The sequence below is a fragment of the Sebastes fasciatus genome, chromosome 4 (genome assembly GCF_043250625.1).
Source record: "Sebastes fasciatus isolate fSebFas1 chromosome 4, fSebFas1.pri, whole genome shotgun sequence".
Classification (NCBI taxonomy): Eukaryota; Metazoa; Chordata; class Actinopteri; order Perciformes; family Sebastidae; genus Sebastes; species Sebastes fasciatus.
In genome coordinates, this window is record NC_133798.1 from 27,739,844 (window position 1) to 27,756,962 (window position 17,119).

The 17,119-nt window shown below is 41.7% G+C and overlaps 2 protein-coding genes across 4 annotated transcripts in view; both read left to right on the forward strand.

The window, feature by feature from the left end:
* The window catches only part of ambra1b (autophagy/beclin-1 regulator 1b), a 31,057-nt gene extending 24,958 nt beyond the window's left edge, over positions 1–6,099 (forward strand). Inside the window, exons 19-20 of one of the 3 annotated variants that reach the window (XR_012593637.1) lie at positions 3,428–3,570; positions 3,791–3,930. Coding sequence is in view for 2 of the 3 variants with exons in the window: in XM_074633320.1 (XP_074489421.1) it covers positions 3,791–4,308 (518 nt within the window). In the remaining variant the exon portion in view is untranslated. Of the gene's footprint in view, positions 1–3,362; positions 3,571–3,790 lie in introns of those variants that run through there. The other 2 variants (XM_074633320.1, XM_074633321.1) reach the window with 2 other exon arrangements.
* Positions 6,100–12,260: 6,161 nt separating this feature from the next.
* chrm4b (cholinergic receptor, muscarinic 4b) lies at positions 12,261–16,317 on the forward strand. Its single transcript, XM_074633323.1, has 2 exons — positions 12,261–12,320; positions 14,902–16,317. Exon 2 carries the CDS (start codon positions 14,907–14,909, stop codon positions 16,206–16,208), a length of 1,302 nt encoding a protein of 433 aa, XP_074489424.1. The 5' UTR covers positions 12,261–12,320; positions 14,902–14,906; the 3' UTR covers positions 16,209–16,317.
* Positions 16,318–17,119: the final 802 nt, after the last annotated feature.

The window sequence follows — 17,119 nt, forward strand, 5'->3', positions numbered from 1 at the left end:
CAGTGAAAATGTTGTTTTTGAAAGACTAAATGCCAACAAATATGGATTGAAGCACAATATTTCGTTAGATAAAAACATGTTGTGAATTTTGGAAATTATTACATCTATCTTTTTTCAATAAATGTGGACTTTTGGACTTATATATAGTATATACAGTGGAGGTATTATAGAGTTAGTATTAGGGCTGTACCGAATGTCATTGTTTTTACATTTAAAGCTTCTATTGAGGTTTTCAAATGAAGCTTCGAATGTCTGTCGTCATATTTTATGAGGTCATCACCCTAAAAAGAAAATAGATTTTGTTTGTTAATTTTGTTAATACAGGTGCATGACTCCCTTTGTGTTTTTTGACCTCGGTGAACATTTTTTGAAATGCTAAACGCCAACAAATATGGATTGAAGCAGAATATTTCGTTTCGATAAAAACATGTTGTGAATTTTGAAATGATTACATCTATCTTTTTTCAATAAATGTTGACTTTTGGACTTTACAACGCTCTGGAGTTATTGGAAATGTTTGGATCAAAGAGTCAGAAACAATCCTACGCAGCCACCACCGGAATCTAATCCTACTAATCTCATGCTAATGATATTAGTGGAGCCTGATCTTTATCGGAAACTACAGAAATACCGATGAACACATTGAATAGACATGCAAAAAAAAAGCTGCGTAGCATTCAGATGTGAATGAATCTTCGAACTATTCGGTACAGCCCTACTGTAGTGATTATAGACTTACTGAACTATAATAGAGTACGGTCTAGACCTGCCCTATATGAGAAGCGTCTTGAGATAACTTCTGTTATGATTTGACGCAATATATATAAATAAATTTAATTGAATAATAGATAGACATCTGCGTGACTGATACTACTCTTGTTCATATTGATAACCAATTTGTTGCTACAACGCTGCTAAACACAGGGCAGGTATTAAAAGGTCAACTGATTCTCATCTTGTCTGAAGATATTGCAGAAGAGGTGCGCAGGATGTTTTGCATGTAGAAAAAAATGTAATATCGAATATCGTCTTTGTGTATTCTGAATTAAGTGCCTGCTTTTAAGGAGTTGATCAAGAATCTCCCTTTTTGATCTTTTGTATTTAAAATAGCAGCTTAAAGGGATAGTTGTGGTGTTTCTCAGTGTGGTTGTATGAGGTGCTTCTCCATAGTTAGTGTATTACCGACAGTAGATGGAATTTCTGGGAGGTAAAATTGCTGTTTTTGTCAAAAGAGTCTGGTGGCTTTGAAGAGAGCATAGATAACAGCTTCAGTTCCCCATCAGAAAGGGCTGTCTGACAGCGAGGTAAAGAGATGAAAATATTCTAAATATAGCGTAAACTTAAACTGATATCGATTTTTTTTTAATGTCTAAAATGTGTTTAGCTGCTGCCCCCGTCCACAGCAGTACATTGCTTTGTTCCAAACTCCATCTACTGTTGTAGTAATACACTGACTATGGAGAGGTAGCTCATACAACCACACTGAGAAACACCTGAAATATCCCTTTAAGTAACGCTGAGGTGTAAATTGTCTTACCCAGGAGACCTTGTGAACCAGGCGTGTGTTATGGTGTGTTCACACCAAGAGCAAAGCGAATTCTTCGTGAGGCGCGATACATACAAAGTCAATGCAAAGAGGCGAATAGATGCGAATTTGCATCACTCTTTTATCCACGGGAGTTAAAATAGTTCAGCTGGAGCGAGACATTTGCGTGACGCTGTGTCATGACAGCCTTTCAGCATTGAGATTGTCCTCCTGTTGTCCTGACGTTGTTGAATCAGAAATGTAGGAAATAAATCTTGTATGTGTCTGTGGTCACCCAGAGCTACGATAGTACATCATATCTGTACAGAGACCAACCCAAACTCTGTGTACAAATCACAGACTGTCTATGGTAGAAACAACAACGTCGCTGCCGTATTTATGCTTAGATGACTTTATGTTGAGTGTTGATGGAGCAGCTGCATAGCCTGGCACTGATCCCTCCAAACTCCATTCAGAAAACAAGCATTTTAAAAGTTGTTTGCTTGTCGTCTTGTGGACAGACCTGACAAAGCATGAGTTCAGACTGGAAATGGAGGAAAGAAAAGTTGGTGTATCTATGGAGACAAGCTCCTCCTCCTTCTCTGGCAGGTCTAGAGCGAATGAACACAAATGATACTGGCGGTCCAACTCGCGCGAGTAAAGCAAGGAGAAAATTCACTTCGGTCTTGGTGTGAAGGTGACATTAGCCTTTGTTGATCTCACCTGTTGGTGACCACAGACAACAGGTTGTTTAAAATTGCTGCTGTCCGGATGCAAAAAGGTGCAGACGTGTCTTTTCTTCATGCTGCATGAATGCTCATCATCTGTGTTTTCTTCTGAAGCTTTAGTAAAGATTCTTTTCTCCAACTTGGACATGAGTGAAGTTTTCTTCAACAAAAATATTTCTTCTACAATCAACAGTTCAAGCTACTAAAACCAGATGCATGACATGGAGGAGATTAATGTACTTTATTACACAGCTTTGTTGAATACTTGATTCTGATTGGTCAGTCACAGCGTTCTACGGTCTGTTATTTCTTTATAGCAGACCATCACTACATCTAAAAGACCGTTGCTACGTCTAGTAGACCGTTGCTACGTCTAGCAGACCGTTGCTACGTCTAGCAGACCGTTGCTACGTCTAGCAGACCGTTGCTACGTCTAACAGACCGTTGCTACGTCTAACAGACCGTTGCTACAATGTATAACAGACCGTTACTACGTATAACAGACCGTTGCTACTTATAGCAGACCGTTGCTACGTATAAGAGACCGTTGCTACGTATAAGAGACCGTTGCTACGTATAACAGACCGTTGCTACGTATAGCAGACCGTTGCTACGTATAGCAGACGGTTGCTACGTATAGCAGACCGCTGCTACGTATAGCAGACCGTTGCTACGTATAGCAGACCGTTGCTACGTATAGCAGACGGTTGCTACATATAACAGACCGTTGCTACGTATAGCAGACGGTTGCTACGTATAACAGACTGCTGCTACGTATAACAGACCGTTGCTATGTATAACAGAGTTTGTCTATGTATAACGGACCGTTGCTATGTATAACAGACCGTTGCTATGTATAACAGACCGTTACTAAGTATAACAGACCGTTGCTATGGGCGCAGTTCTGATGTTGTATTCTGGCGGACAGTTTTTTGTGTCAAATTATTGATTTCTTCAGTAAGTAGCCGTGTAATAAGCAGGATAATGTACAGCTAGCAGGTCATTGTTGTGAAACAAACCCTTTCAGGACGAGAAGGGGTTTATTTCACAACAATGAGTAATGACTTACTTAAAACACTTGGAGCTCTTCTTCTTCTTCTTCTTCTCAGAGTCAACGCAGACAAATCAGAACTTACCATGATATAATGACGAAGTGTGACTTCCTCTTCCCCAGGATGTCATTATCTCTGATGTCCATCCACAATAAACGTCCATAAATCACCTTAGAAATCAGAGAAAGAAGAAGTTTCAGTCAATAGACTGATCACAGATCCGTCTGTGAATGGAGACACTTTGACTACATGGAGACTAATATAGGTGAAGACGGGGGTCAAGTTGGAGCAACATGGGAACTGTATTTCCAAAGCTTAGAGCAGGATTATCTACCAACTATAATAATAATAATAATAATATGTGAGCTCACAGTGTTTGTCTTTGTATCAGATCATTGAGACACTGAAGGATAAAATGTGTGTAACATGACGTTTAAATACTCTGAGTAACCGTTTAACCTTGATGTGACCTCTCGTTGGTCCAGGAGAGTCTCCAGAGTTCGGCTCGGGTGAAGATGCTCTGGCACGAATCCGCCGGCTGATCGCTGAAGGCGGTATGACGGCGGTGGTCCAGCGGGAGCAGAGCACCACCATGGCCTCCATGGGTGGCTTTGGAAACAACATTATCGTCAGTCATCGCATCCACCGCGGCTCCCAAACGGGCGCGGGGGCCTCCAGGCCCGCCGTGGACCCCACCATGACGGCCCCCTCCACCTCAGGTCCTCTCCTCCTCACCCAGACCTACGCCCCTCCCCAGGCTTCCAGCCCGTCTGAACAGCTCGCCCCCTCGTGGGCCCGCCAGCCCGCAGGCCTCTCTCTGGCCGTGGACATGGACGACGTGTTCGACGGGGGGCGAACAGACGACGACTCCCTGCCGGGTCCCTCCTCTTCCTCCCTGCTGTTGTCTTCCCCCTCTTCCTCCTCCTCCTCCTCTCACAGCCCCCTCCCCGGCAGCGGCGGGGGCGCCTCCAACAGTTACCCCGGCGACCCGTACAGCAGGTAGTTCTCCTATTGGCCAAGAGAAGCAGAGCGTTGGCCGACGGGTTTAGCAAAGGGCGCTCCTCAAAGCCTTATTCACAAAGAAATGGGTGCTGCTTTGACTCTGCACAGGGTCTCCTGCCTGGAAAAGAAGGGACACAAGAACCCCGCCTCACCTCCCCACCCCCCAACACCCACCCACCACCCACCCCTCCCTGGCGTTGGCGTGCACTTCCTCTGCACTTATACAAACTGGACTGAAGCTGAACCGCGATCATTCCTCGTCAGAAAGGGCTTCTACTTGAACGGAGGCCAGTTAGCGCTGAGCTCCTCTCCGCCCGAATCTCTACAAGTGTCAGCATGATGGAAGACCAGGTTTATCACAGTGCCATGTCTGAGGGGGGGGGGTCACATTTACTCCAACGTACTGCATTCGGTGCCATGTGATGTTGAAACTTGATGTGAAATAGTGCGTGATTGAAGTGTTTAAAAAGTGAATTCAGCACTACTTTATTTTGAAGCCTGTTTTTGTACCGTGTGTAATTATGATGTTTGAAAAGAAGAAACGGAGGCTGCGTGTGCCTGAGGCTGGACTCTGGATCAGGACTCTGGTCAAGACTCTAGATCAGGACTATGGATCACGACTGTGGATCAGGACTCTGGATTGTGGCTCTGGGTCACGACTCTGGACCGATTGCGACTCTGGGTCGAGACTGAGTCAAGACTCTGGATCACCACTTTGCATCCTGACTCTGCATTCTAACTCTGGCATGACACAACCCAGTGAGTCTGGAATGTGAGTCTGGATCGCGAATCTGGATTATTGTGACTCTGGATCACGACTCTGGATATCGCGGCTCTGGGTCGTTACTCTCGGTCGTGTCTCTGGATCGCGTCTCTGGATTGCGTCTCTGGATCGCGCCTCTGGATCCTGACTCTGGATCTCGCGACTTGGGGTCGTTACTCTCGGTCGAGGCTCTGGATCGCACCTCTGGATCCTGACTCTGGTTCAAGACTCTGGGTTGTGACTCTGGATCGCGCCTCTGGATCAGGACTCTGGATCATAGCGTGCAGCTCATGGAGGAAGTTACTGTGTCCCACCAGGAGAACAGATCATCGATGACTGAACTGAATCTACTGCATGTCTGTTCAATAATGCTGCAGATCATGAAACATTTTATTTAAAGGCTGAAGAACAATTTCCTGTTTGGAGAGAGATTCATCATGTCCTGCTCCAAACCCCCCACCCCTCTAAAACCACCGACCCAGTTCATCATGACCTGCTCCAAACCCCCCACCCCTCTAAAACCACCGACCCAGTTGCACTATAGTGTGTTTGTGTTTGTTTGGAGTCGCCAGGAAAGTTTCATGTTCTGTGTGAGCAGAAAGTTTAATGAACGCTGCAACTAACTATTATTACAACGGCATATCAGGATTATTGAAGGTAAAAAAACAACAATACAGAGCCAGGAGAGAGGGATAATATTCAGAGAAAAAACTTTCCAGATTAAAGTGGTAAATTTAAGAGAAAAAAATATATATATTCTCTGAGATTATAAAGTCATAAATTTGTGAGAAACGACTCTGAAATTTGTGAGAAAGAACTTGAATATTCTCTGAGATTATAAAGTCCTACATTTATGAGGAAGAAAAATCTGAAATTCACGAGAAAACGTGAATATTCTCTGAAATTATAGTGGTGAATTTACGAGAAAAAACTCACAAATTTACAATAAAAAATTGGGATATTCTGAGATTATAAAATCATAAATTTACGGAAAAATACTTAAATTCTCTGAAATTATAAAGTCATAAATTTTAACGAGAAAAAAATCACAAATTAGCAAGAAAAAGCTGATAGTGGTTTTTTTGTCAAGAAACCACGTCACTTTTTAACCTATATTTGAAAATTCAGCAAAATATAAGCGTTGAAGTGAAATCTGCTCACACAGAGGAACTATTAGATGATAAAAGATGCCGGATGGGAACGTGTGTACTGAGCGTGCTCCTGTAAGTGGGTGTGTGTGCAGTAGTGTGTAGTTGTGGGGAGGGCAGGATGTAGCGTCTCTCAGCTCCTTCATGTCACCAGTTTGGCGGCGTGGTCCCCATCTGACGGCTTTTTCCGCTGCAGGAACTGGAACCTGAAGCTGTTTTTTTTACAAACCAGAACGTTTAAGATAAACGCCACTGAAAAGGCGACGGAGGGACGTACGTCCTCATTTTATGTTCCGTTTAGTCAGCGAGTTCTGGGACGAACAATAATTGAAAAAGTGGCGCAAATAGAGAATTTCTTTACGTTTCCACGTGGTTAAACGTGAGTGTTGTTCCATTAACTCTAGAGCTCCATCTGCAGCAAGAGGTCAGCTGAATGAAGTCCTGGAGGTCAGGTGACTCTCTGCTCGGTACCGCTCTGTTCTCCTCCTATGAATATTCGCTCTGTTCACTTCTATCGAAGCCTGAACCACGTTTCAGTTCCATCTCCAGCTGCTCTGATGGATTTGCAGCTTTGTCGGTAAATAGAAACACTGCTCTGTGGTTGTAAATGCAGAAAAAGTTATTCTTGTTTCCTCATTATTTTCAGTTCGTTATCACACTACAGACTATAAACTGTAATTAGAAGGGCACTCTGAGAGCGCACACCAACGCCAAATGTTCTATCTCGCAATGTCAACGAAAGTGAAAAATAATGTGTGTATCCGCCTCGTGATTCGTAATCCTGCTGACAAATCAGTCCGTGATCGCTTCGATCAATATTTATTTATTCCCTTTTCTTTGAACGGAAACGTAAAGCGACGAAGAAGACGGTGAAGAAACCGAGCGGAGGAAATAGTTTCTGAATCTTTTCTCTTCAGGAGAAAGTAAAATATCGTGATGGTAGCGTTGGATTTACCACTGAAAGGGCGGTACTGGGAATGTTACAGATATACCTGCGCTACCTGACCGTTACTGGGAAATGTAATTCAACTTTTAACCCAGAACAAACAGCAAAACACACATGTTGATGTGGAGAATGAGAATATGGCGTCTTGCTCTCAGTGTTTATCTGGAACACGTGTCCTGCATTATTAACAAAGAACGTATATCGCTAAGAAGTGAAAGCCGGTTGTTTGTTCCATTGCAGCAGCAGCAGAGCTACGCTTCCATCATTTTGGACTGAAAGCCACTACCAGACGCCAGGAAAACGTTCGCCTACAAAGTGCTGTTCAAAGTAAAACCAAATTATTTCTATTCTATTGTCATATTATTTATTATTATTGTCTCTACTGTACAGGACGGTAAATTTACAAGAAAAAACTCAAATATTCTCTTAGATTATAAAGTCATAACTTTGTGAGGAAGAAAAATCTGAAATTCACAAGAAAAGAAACTTGAATGTTCTCTGAAGTTAAAGTGGTGAATTTACGAGAAAAAACTCAAATATTCTTTAAGATTAATTAGTCATAAATTTACAAGAAAAAATTCAAATAATCTCTGAGGCTATAAAGTCATACATTTACGAGAAAAAACTTGCAAGTTCACTGAAATGGCCCCGGTTGAACAATAAAATATTGTAAATATAATAAGCGTTTTCAGTCCAAAATGGCGGTAGCCGCTGTCAGAAACACACGGGACTTTCGTCTCTTTGCTTATTTACTCTTTGTTATTAACAAACACCTGAAAGCACCTGATCCAGGATCCAGAGTCCAGGTTTAGTTCCAGGAACTCGCTCCACGCGATGGATCCACCTTCAGCCTCGGCTCGTTAACTTCCTGCGGTGGAAAAGGCCTGTGATTGGTGCCTCCACACTAAACCCCGCCCCTCCTGACTCCACCCTCCTCCCTTAAGACTCCTGCAGAAGAGGAGTGATAGATCAGGCGCTCCTCTTTCCTCTCCAGCCGGTCTGAGACTGTAAAGCTCTGCTGCTTTTAATCTGTTTTTATTCTTATTCCACATGTGCTTCTTCACACACACACACACACACACACACACACACACACATACAGCTGCATAGAGGTTCATGTACTGGTAGTGTTTATGTGTGTGTTTGGGGGTTATAATGGGGAGGTGGGGGTGAGAGGGGGTAACGGACCTATGAACATGAAGAGGAGGAGGAAGAACTGCAGAGACACTGTGTGATTCGAGACAGAGCTGTTTACTTTTTATTTTTTATTTAACCTTTATTCTCTGCAGGTGAGAACAGGTTAGTCCAGGTGAGACCAGGTTAGTCCAGGTGAGACCAGGCGATGACAGCGGCTGCATGTAAGAAACAAACTGATCTGAATGCTCCTCCTGGCTTTATACTTGATTCATGAACATTTTAAAACCATGTGTTTGTGTGATCTCGTGTCTGTTTTGTGTGTTTGTCGGGGTTATTGGGGGGGCGGTTTCTGCCCCCCGTTTCCTGTGAATGATGAACTGAGCGCCGCCGCCGTATTCAACGATGCACCCGGTCAATAACAAAGGTACAACTGTGTCAGCAGACCCCTGAGTTTGTACAGCTCGATTCTTTGCTTTGACTTTTAGACGTGATGTAATTAAAGAGCTTTGAGAGTTACTCTGTGACTGGTGGACGTTATTTAGACCATCAGCTGGTTCCGTTTGGACCACAATGTGTTAAAACAGGAGACTAACGATCCAATAATTGAAGGATTGAAGGTTTTGTTTTTTTTATTATTTGCAGACATGGTAAAGGTCATTTTATCAAATGTAGAACATAATTCAGTGTACATGACATGAAATAAAAAACAGAAAAAGGACCACCCGACACCCAACCCCATGTTGGTCTTGGTCACACAAAAGGGAAAGAAAAAAATTAATAAATAAAATACTTTTTTTTTTAATAAATTTAAATAATTAAAAAGAAGTAAATGTCTTTTATTAGCAGACTGGTGTAAGAACACACTCAGGAAGGCATTTAGATTAGATAATAAATAATTAACATGAGTTTGTTCGTGTTTGAGGTAATAAACTCTTTAAGTTGTTTAACATCTAAACAAATGGATTTAATAAAGAATTCAAAAAGTTCAAAATAAAAGTCATAAAAGGAGCCATTTCATTGACCTCACTGTATAAAATGAGCTGTGGTGGCCTCTAGGATAATCACAGCCTCATGAAACTTTACAGCCACAAACTAGAGACCTATAGTGTTCAGAGGATGGATGGCTTTCCTAGCTAGATTGACAATAAGGGGGTTTCTGAGCAGTTACACAACAGAAGTGCTCGCCATCCAATCTCCAAATGCCAAAGTTTTTGATCCCAAATCACAGCATGGCTTTTTCTATGGTGTTCCTCAAGGTCTTGGTGTCTTAATGTGGTATCTTGGAGGGATTATTGATAATTTTTTTACCAATTCTCCAGTGGTAAATATGGTTAAATTTAGCACCAAATCTGTGTAACAAATGGTATCAACCATCAAAATTATCAAAATTTCAAAAATTTTGGCCACCCTGGACTTGAGGAAAGTGATAAAAAGCTACATTGTGCTCATAAGACTAATTACATTAGTTCCCAATGGGCAAAACCTTTGGCCCTAACCTTCAAGCGGTGAGCAGGGGTATGTGAGGCATGCTCACTTTTGCCTTGTTTAAAATAATAAATTAATTCATGTTTATTTCTGATTTGTGACTAGAACACCTTGACTCACAGTGCTGAGCCACATCTCAAATTAATCTTCAGGTAGCTTTCAGATGATGTACACCACTTCTACGTGACAGCTACTGTTGACCTGCTATCTCCCCCTAAACACCCCCTGACCCCTCTAAAAAAGACTATAACAGGTCTATTGTGGGTCTCAGAGGGTTAATCAACTGCAGGTTATGATGTGAATAACAGGTCTGTAAGTAAGGGATAATGTAAGGGATAGAAACCCGACAGGGGGATGCACAACAACAATGACCCGCTAGCTGTACATTATCCTGCTTATTACACGGCTACTTACTGAAGAAATCAATACTTTGACACAAAAACGGTCCGCCAGAGTCCGACATCTGAACTGCGCCCATAGCAACGGTCTGTTATACATAGCAACGGTCTGTTATAAAGAAGTAACAGACCACAGAACGCCGTGATTGACCAATCAGAATCGAGTATTCAACGCCGTATGACAAATCCTGATAAACATCAACAAATATCAATGATTTGAGTCTCAAACCCAAATATTTATCAGTCAAAGGCGACAATAAGAACTGTTTTATTCAGTTTATTGATAACTTATCAGTTACATAATAAGTCACGTAGTGCAACAAGAAGCACAGAAACATCAGCTGCTGTAACTCTCTGTCTGCGCCGGACGCCCCTGATCTGCATAAAGTAGCCGTGACCTCAACTTTATGCAAATGAGGAGCAGCCAACGCGACTCGCCGCCTCTGGAAACTCCCTAGAAACTTTTAAACTAACCGTTGTTGATCTAAAATAAAGACGGATTCATCAACATGGATCATTTCTACGTAAAATGTTTTCAGAAACACATTTCAGTGAACTATTTTCGTGATATAAGAGAAGAAAGTTTCCAAACAAGCCGCCGTGTTTGTTCTGGTTTGAAAGCTGGGAGCAGCAGCCCACGAGGGAAAGCATTCGTCCAATCAGGAGCCTTGTGTCTAGTGGTTAAAGAAACAACTTTTTCAGTCCCGTTACCGATAGTGATACCTGGGCTTTGAGTATCGGCCGATACCGAGTACCGATCTGATACCAGTGTTTAATTAATCAGCTGTATGTCCCACTGTGTGGACGTGACTGGATCATTCTGTTATGTGTAAGGAAACATCAGGTTGGACTTTAACATTACTTTTCTCACTTTGTAAAACAAAATGTGAAAAATAAATACATAGATATAAATCTACTGAATTGTTATTTATTGTTAAAATAATAAATCGTTCACCAGCAAAATCTTCAAAATTAACATGAATTACAGTTCAGGTGTAAATCTTTTTAATGCAGCAACAAATCGGTCAAAACTTCAACAGGAACTAAATTTCCAGTATATAATGTAGATAGTATATAAACATTAGGTCTGCCGTACTACTGTACACATAACAAACATAATAATTAATGTTGAATATGAATCATTAATCATGTTGTGCGATTATTCCTTATTCCATTTGGGATTTATACATTATGATTATGTACTTGTATATACAAAAAACAAAGCATTCGAATAGTGACTTGAAGGTCGATTACCATGGCAACGGTCGAAGCTTTGAAGCGTTTAGGTCAGCCCTAATAAACATAGAATAGAATTTAATAAATCTGCTCCATTGTCACCGATACCCGATCCAGCTATCTGAGTCAGTATCAGTCCGATATCCGATCCGGTATCGGCGCTTCCCTACTAGAGCCAGCCAATCAAGTGTCCAATGCTGGGTAGCGAGGCGATCCCTCGCCATAGAAACGCTCCTGTCGACATGTACCATAATAAGACAAACAGGAAATATAAACAATGATGATGGAAGACTTTTAGTCTAAACATACAGGATCCTTCATTTCCCATCATGCAGCTGAATGTCAATTCCACAAACTCCAATTTTATTATTTCTATAAATTATTATATTTATTATCTCAGACTTTATACGTCAGATTTACAGGCTGAGTTTGACTTTTTTAGACACTAAGTTCCTCTCCGTGAGGTGTTTCCAGTATTTTGTCCACCCTCCCTGATGGTTTGACTGCTGAGCGTTGTGTTTATGGTGTGTTTATAGGTGTTGGCATGCCTTCATAACTGATCCAGATACAGCCTGCAGACTGTTTACAGGCTGTACTAGCATCTGTTCTCAGTCAGGAGTCATAACATCCCACATGAGTCTGATCGGAGGGCTGGTCTGAGGTCTGAGATCTGATCTGAGGTCTTTTCTGGTCTGAGATCTATTCTGAGGAGCGCTACAGCAGCAGGCGGAGCATCCTCTCCGCTGATGACTGAGGCTTTCCTCCGCTGCATATAAACTACTGCTGGTGACTGACGGAGGAGACGGAGCTCAGGAAGAGAAGAGAGCACAGACTGCAGGTCAAAGATCAGCAGGTCCAGCATCAGCAGCAGGTCTAGGATCAGCAGGTCCAGCATCTCCAGTAAGTTAAATTGAACTCACTTACTGCTCTTTTCTTGCTTCATGTTATAAGAAAATTGTTTTGTTCTTTCTTTAATTTTGAGAATTTATATTGAGGCTGTCAATCGACTAACATATTTAATCGCGATTAATCACAAATGGATCACGTTTTTTTTCTGTTAAAAATGTACCCTAAAGGGAGATTTATCAAGTATTTAATACTCTTATCAACATGGGAGTGGACAAATATGCTGATTTATGCAAATTTATGAATATATTTATTATTGTAAATCAATTAACTACACAATCTTATGACAAATATTGTCCAGAAACCCTCACAGGTACTGCATTTAGCATAAACAATATGCTCAAATCATAACATGGCAAACTGCAGCCCAACAGGCAGCAACAGCTGTCAGTGTGTCAGTGTGCTGACTTGACTATGACTTGCCCCAAACTTCATGTGATTATCATAAAGTGGACATGTCTGTAAAGGGGAGACTCGTGGGTACCCATAGAACCCATTTTCATTCACATACCTGGAGGTCAGAGGTCAAGTGACCCCTTTGAAAATGGCTATGACAGCTTTTCCTCGCCAAAATGTAGCGTCAGTTTGGAGCGTTATTTAACCTCCATAACATGGCTGGTACCGATGGATTCATTACGTTTTTGTAGTTTCATATGATACCAGTATCTACACTATAAAACAGAGCCGCTACAAATTTACGTTATTATCGTGTTAACTTTGACAGCCCTAATTTAAATATGTTTTTTTAAATGTCATGTTGATATAGTCCTTTATTTTGGGGTTTCCTAACGTAGGTTTGGGGCCCTCTGGTGGTCGTTGAAAGTTGAGAAACAGCGATGACTGAATTTTAATTTCAGGTTTATTTCTTTATTTGTGGTCACAACGATCAGAGAGAAGCAGTCGGTGGAGATGAAATTTATTTATTTATTCAATTAATTAACTTAATTATATTTTCATTATAAATCTATATTGTTTTTAACTTTATCTTTAACTATTTACTTTCAAGGGTTTATTATTATTATTATTATTATTATTAATAATCAAATTATTATTTTTATTATTATTGTTATTTTTTATTATTATTTTGTACACTGCCATATGTTCAATTCGGGGGAAGTTTCTAGGTTTTATGTACAATGTGTTAAATGTGTAAAATTAATAAATATATGTTTAAATAATATGAGAATCTAAGAGCAGAAGATAAAATATAGTATATATAAAATAAAATATAATACTGTGGTCGACTGGTTTAAGGCTGCAACTAACAATTATTTTCATCATCAATTAATCTGACGATTATTTTCTTGATGAATCTTAATAAAAGACTGAAAAATAAAAAAATCCCAGTTTACCAGAGCTCAGTGTGAACTCTTCACATGTTCACTTTATTTCAATAATAAGAGCGGAAACGTAGCCGTCACATCTGACAGTTTGGAACCATCGTATTTTAAGCAAAATATTTGCTTATTAACTTTTTGTCGATCAATTAATCAACTAATCGTTGCAGCTCTACTGAAGGTTGCTATTAAACAGAGTGAATTATAGATCAAGCTGTGTTTTAGTGGAGAAATTAGTTATTGTGTATTAAAATTGACGAATGATCCGATATCGATTGAACATCTTCAATCTGCTTCCACGCTCTCAAATGTTTCAGATTTTCAGTTTTTCTATGTTTCATATCTCAGTGATGTGAATATTCAATGCTCCACTACATTGAGTGTAAACTCTATAATACGATGCTTCAGCCGTCTGGAAGATCTCCTCTTGATTTGTTTAACTCAAAATGAATTCCTGCTTTTTATTACTGTCCTGGAACACAACTCGTCTGTGGACACTCTTAACTCTATAAACATGATTCCAGGGGAAAAGGCAAACACATTTTTTAAAGGAAACTTAATCCTTTTTTTATTTCAACATAATTAGGAAATGTTAATGAACTGGTTAATGAAATGGTAGATGTGAACTTATTGTTCAGTATTTCATTAGTTTTCCAACACAACTTGAGCTGGTAGCAACTCTCACAGCTCTGTGCTCACGCAGAAAAGTGTTTATTAATATTCACCAACATTAAAGAGTTTCTATAGTTTGAACTGAACGTCCTGCATAAATGAACATAATCCAGATAGAGATGAAGTAGTTTAGTCCATTATTAAGTTGAAAAATCTACAAAAATGCTGCCAAAATGGGTTTGATTGTTTCCAAAACATAAAAAAATAAATAAAAAAATATTTTTCTTGATTGTAGTGAAGCAGCCTGCATGATTTTTATTATCTTTGTTTATACAGGAACATGAAAATGGTGATATATGTAGATGAGAGAGGGCGCTATATCATTAAAGTTATTATTATAATTATAGTTATTAATTATTATTATTATTATTATTGTTATCATTATTATTATTGTTATTATTAATATTAATATTATCATTATCAATATTATTATTATTATTATTATTACTACTAATAATAATAATAATAATATTATCATTATCATTACTATCATTATTACAATTTGTATTATTATTATTATTATTTTTATTATTATTATTATTTTGTGTGTGTGTGTGTGTGTTCAGGGAACATGGGAGGAGTTCCTGATCCCGACCTCAACGCCTCCCTATGGCTCCGCCCCTGTGTTAACGCCTCCTGTCAGCCTCCAGTCAGAGCTGCGTGTCCGTACAAAACGGTCCAGTTGGTCCTCATCGTCATGGTAACCGCCTCCCTCAGCGTGGTCACCATCCTGGGCAACACGCTGGTGATCCTGTCCATCAAAGTCAACCGCCATCTGAGGACCGTCAACAACTACTTTGTGTTGAGCCTGGCGGTGGCCGACCTGATCATCGGCGTGCTCTCCATGAACCTGTACACGATCTACCTGCTGCGGGGCCACTGGCCGCTGGGGGCCGCCGTCTGCGACCTGTGGCTCGTTGTGGACTACGTGGTGAGCAACGCCTCCGTCATGAACCTGCTGATCATCAGTTTGGATCGGTATTTCTGCATGACGCGGCCGCTCAGCTACCCGGCAAGGCGGACAGGCGGCATGGCTGGTCTGATGATCGGCGCCGCCTGGCTTGTGTCCTTTGTCCTCTGGGCCCCCGCCATCCTCTGCTGGCAGACGCTGGGGGGCGAACGTGTCATCCCCGATGGATATTGTTACACGCAGCTCCTCGCTAGCCCCGCTGTCACCCTGGGCACGACCCTTCCTTCTTTTTACCTGCCGGCGCTCGTCATGGTCATCCTGTACAGCCGTCTGTCCGCCGCCAGCCGCAGTCGACTGAGCGCGCTCCAGTCGGAGCAGGGTCCGCTCAGGACGTCCAGTCCGTCCATTAAAGACTTCCTGTTGAAACGACGGAGCTGGGTGACCAGCGACCTGTGCTCGGACGTGTCTCTGAACCAATCAGAGTCCAGCACCCCAAAGCCCAGAAGGAACCGGAAGCTGTCCAGAAGTCCAGGTGACACCAAAGAGCCTCAGCAGTGTCAGACCGCCGCCCGCCACGCCACCAACAAAGACTTCAACAAGATTGAAACCGACTCCTCGTCCACCGCTGACCTACACAGGACGGCGGCGGCGGCGTTCTCCGCCTGCCCCAGCTTCAAGTCTCAGGAGAGACGGAGGCGTCGTGTGATGGCGAGGGAGAGGAGGGTCACCAAGACCATCCTGGCCATCCTGCTGGCCTTCATCCTCACCTGGACGCCGTACAACATCATGGCCGTGGTTGCCGCCTTCTGTCACGTGTGCATCCCGAGCGACCTGTGGACGGCGGGCTACTGGCTCTGTTACATCAACAGCGCCATCAACCCGGGCTGCTATGCCCTCTGTAACGTCACCTTCAGGAAGACCTTCTGCAGCCTGCTGCGCTGCCGCGGCAGGCAAGGCCTATAGAAAGGAGGCCGGGTCCCGCATCATCAAGGCGTCATATCTTTGGGGGTATAACACATGCGCAGTAAAATCTGGTCTGCACTTGCCGAAATTGAGCCAATCGCAACGCACGACCGCAGCTTCAGTTAGACTGCCCATGTGTTGTACCCCATACCCCAAGACCCAACCTCCTTTCCATAAGGCTTGGCGAAGGAAGCTGCAATAACGCCGCCACGTGACGCGTCCAGTGGTCACCTGACAGGACATGTGAGGATTTATTTCTGACACTTGAGTGGTTGAATCCGCCGGTTCCACAAGTATTTAGTCTTTAAATACATTTTTTACAGTTTTCTCTGAACGATCTCGTCGATGTTCCTCACAGCTGATTGATGTTCATGATCCTGATCAATAAAACTGATTAAATCCTGTATTGATACACTTTATGACTGAAGCTTTTTCTGTTTTGTGCGGTTCCTGAACATGACATGAAATGCATTATATTTTAATCACCATATGTTAAAAAAAGGGATTAAAAAAAAAACTAGAGCCGTAAAATGAATGTGAAAAATAACGCGTCAACTCATTTTAACGCCACTGATTTCTTTAACTCATTAATGTGATTTTTAGGTTGTAGCGGCTCAGGTTTAAAGCTAGAGTCAAGATACTGGTATCATATAAAACTACAAAACCTAAAGAATCCATTGGTACCAACCATGTCATACTAGTTTGTCATGAAAGGAGGTTTAATAACGCTCCGAACTTGTGCTAAATTTTGGTGAGGAAAAACTGTCATGTCCATTTTCAAAATGGGTTCTATGGGTACCCACGAGTCTCCCCTTTACAGACATGCCCACTTTATGATAATCACATGCAGTTTGGGGCAAGTCATAGTCAAGTCAGCACACTGACACACTGACAGCTGTTGTTGCCTGTTG

Bases quoted from the DNA above. Each gene is read 5' to 3' on its own strand.
- chrm4b (XM_074633323.1), top strand. From the start codon at position 14,907: ATGGGAGGAGTTCCTGATCCCGACCTCAACGCCTCCCTATGGCTCCGC.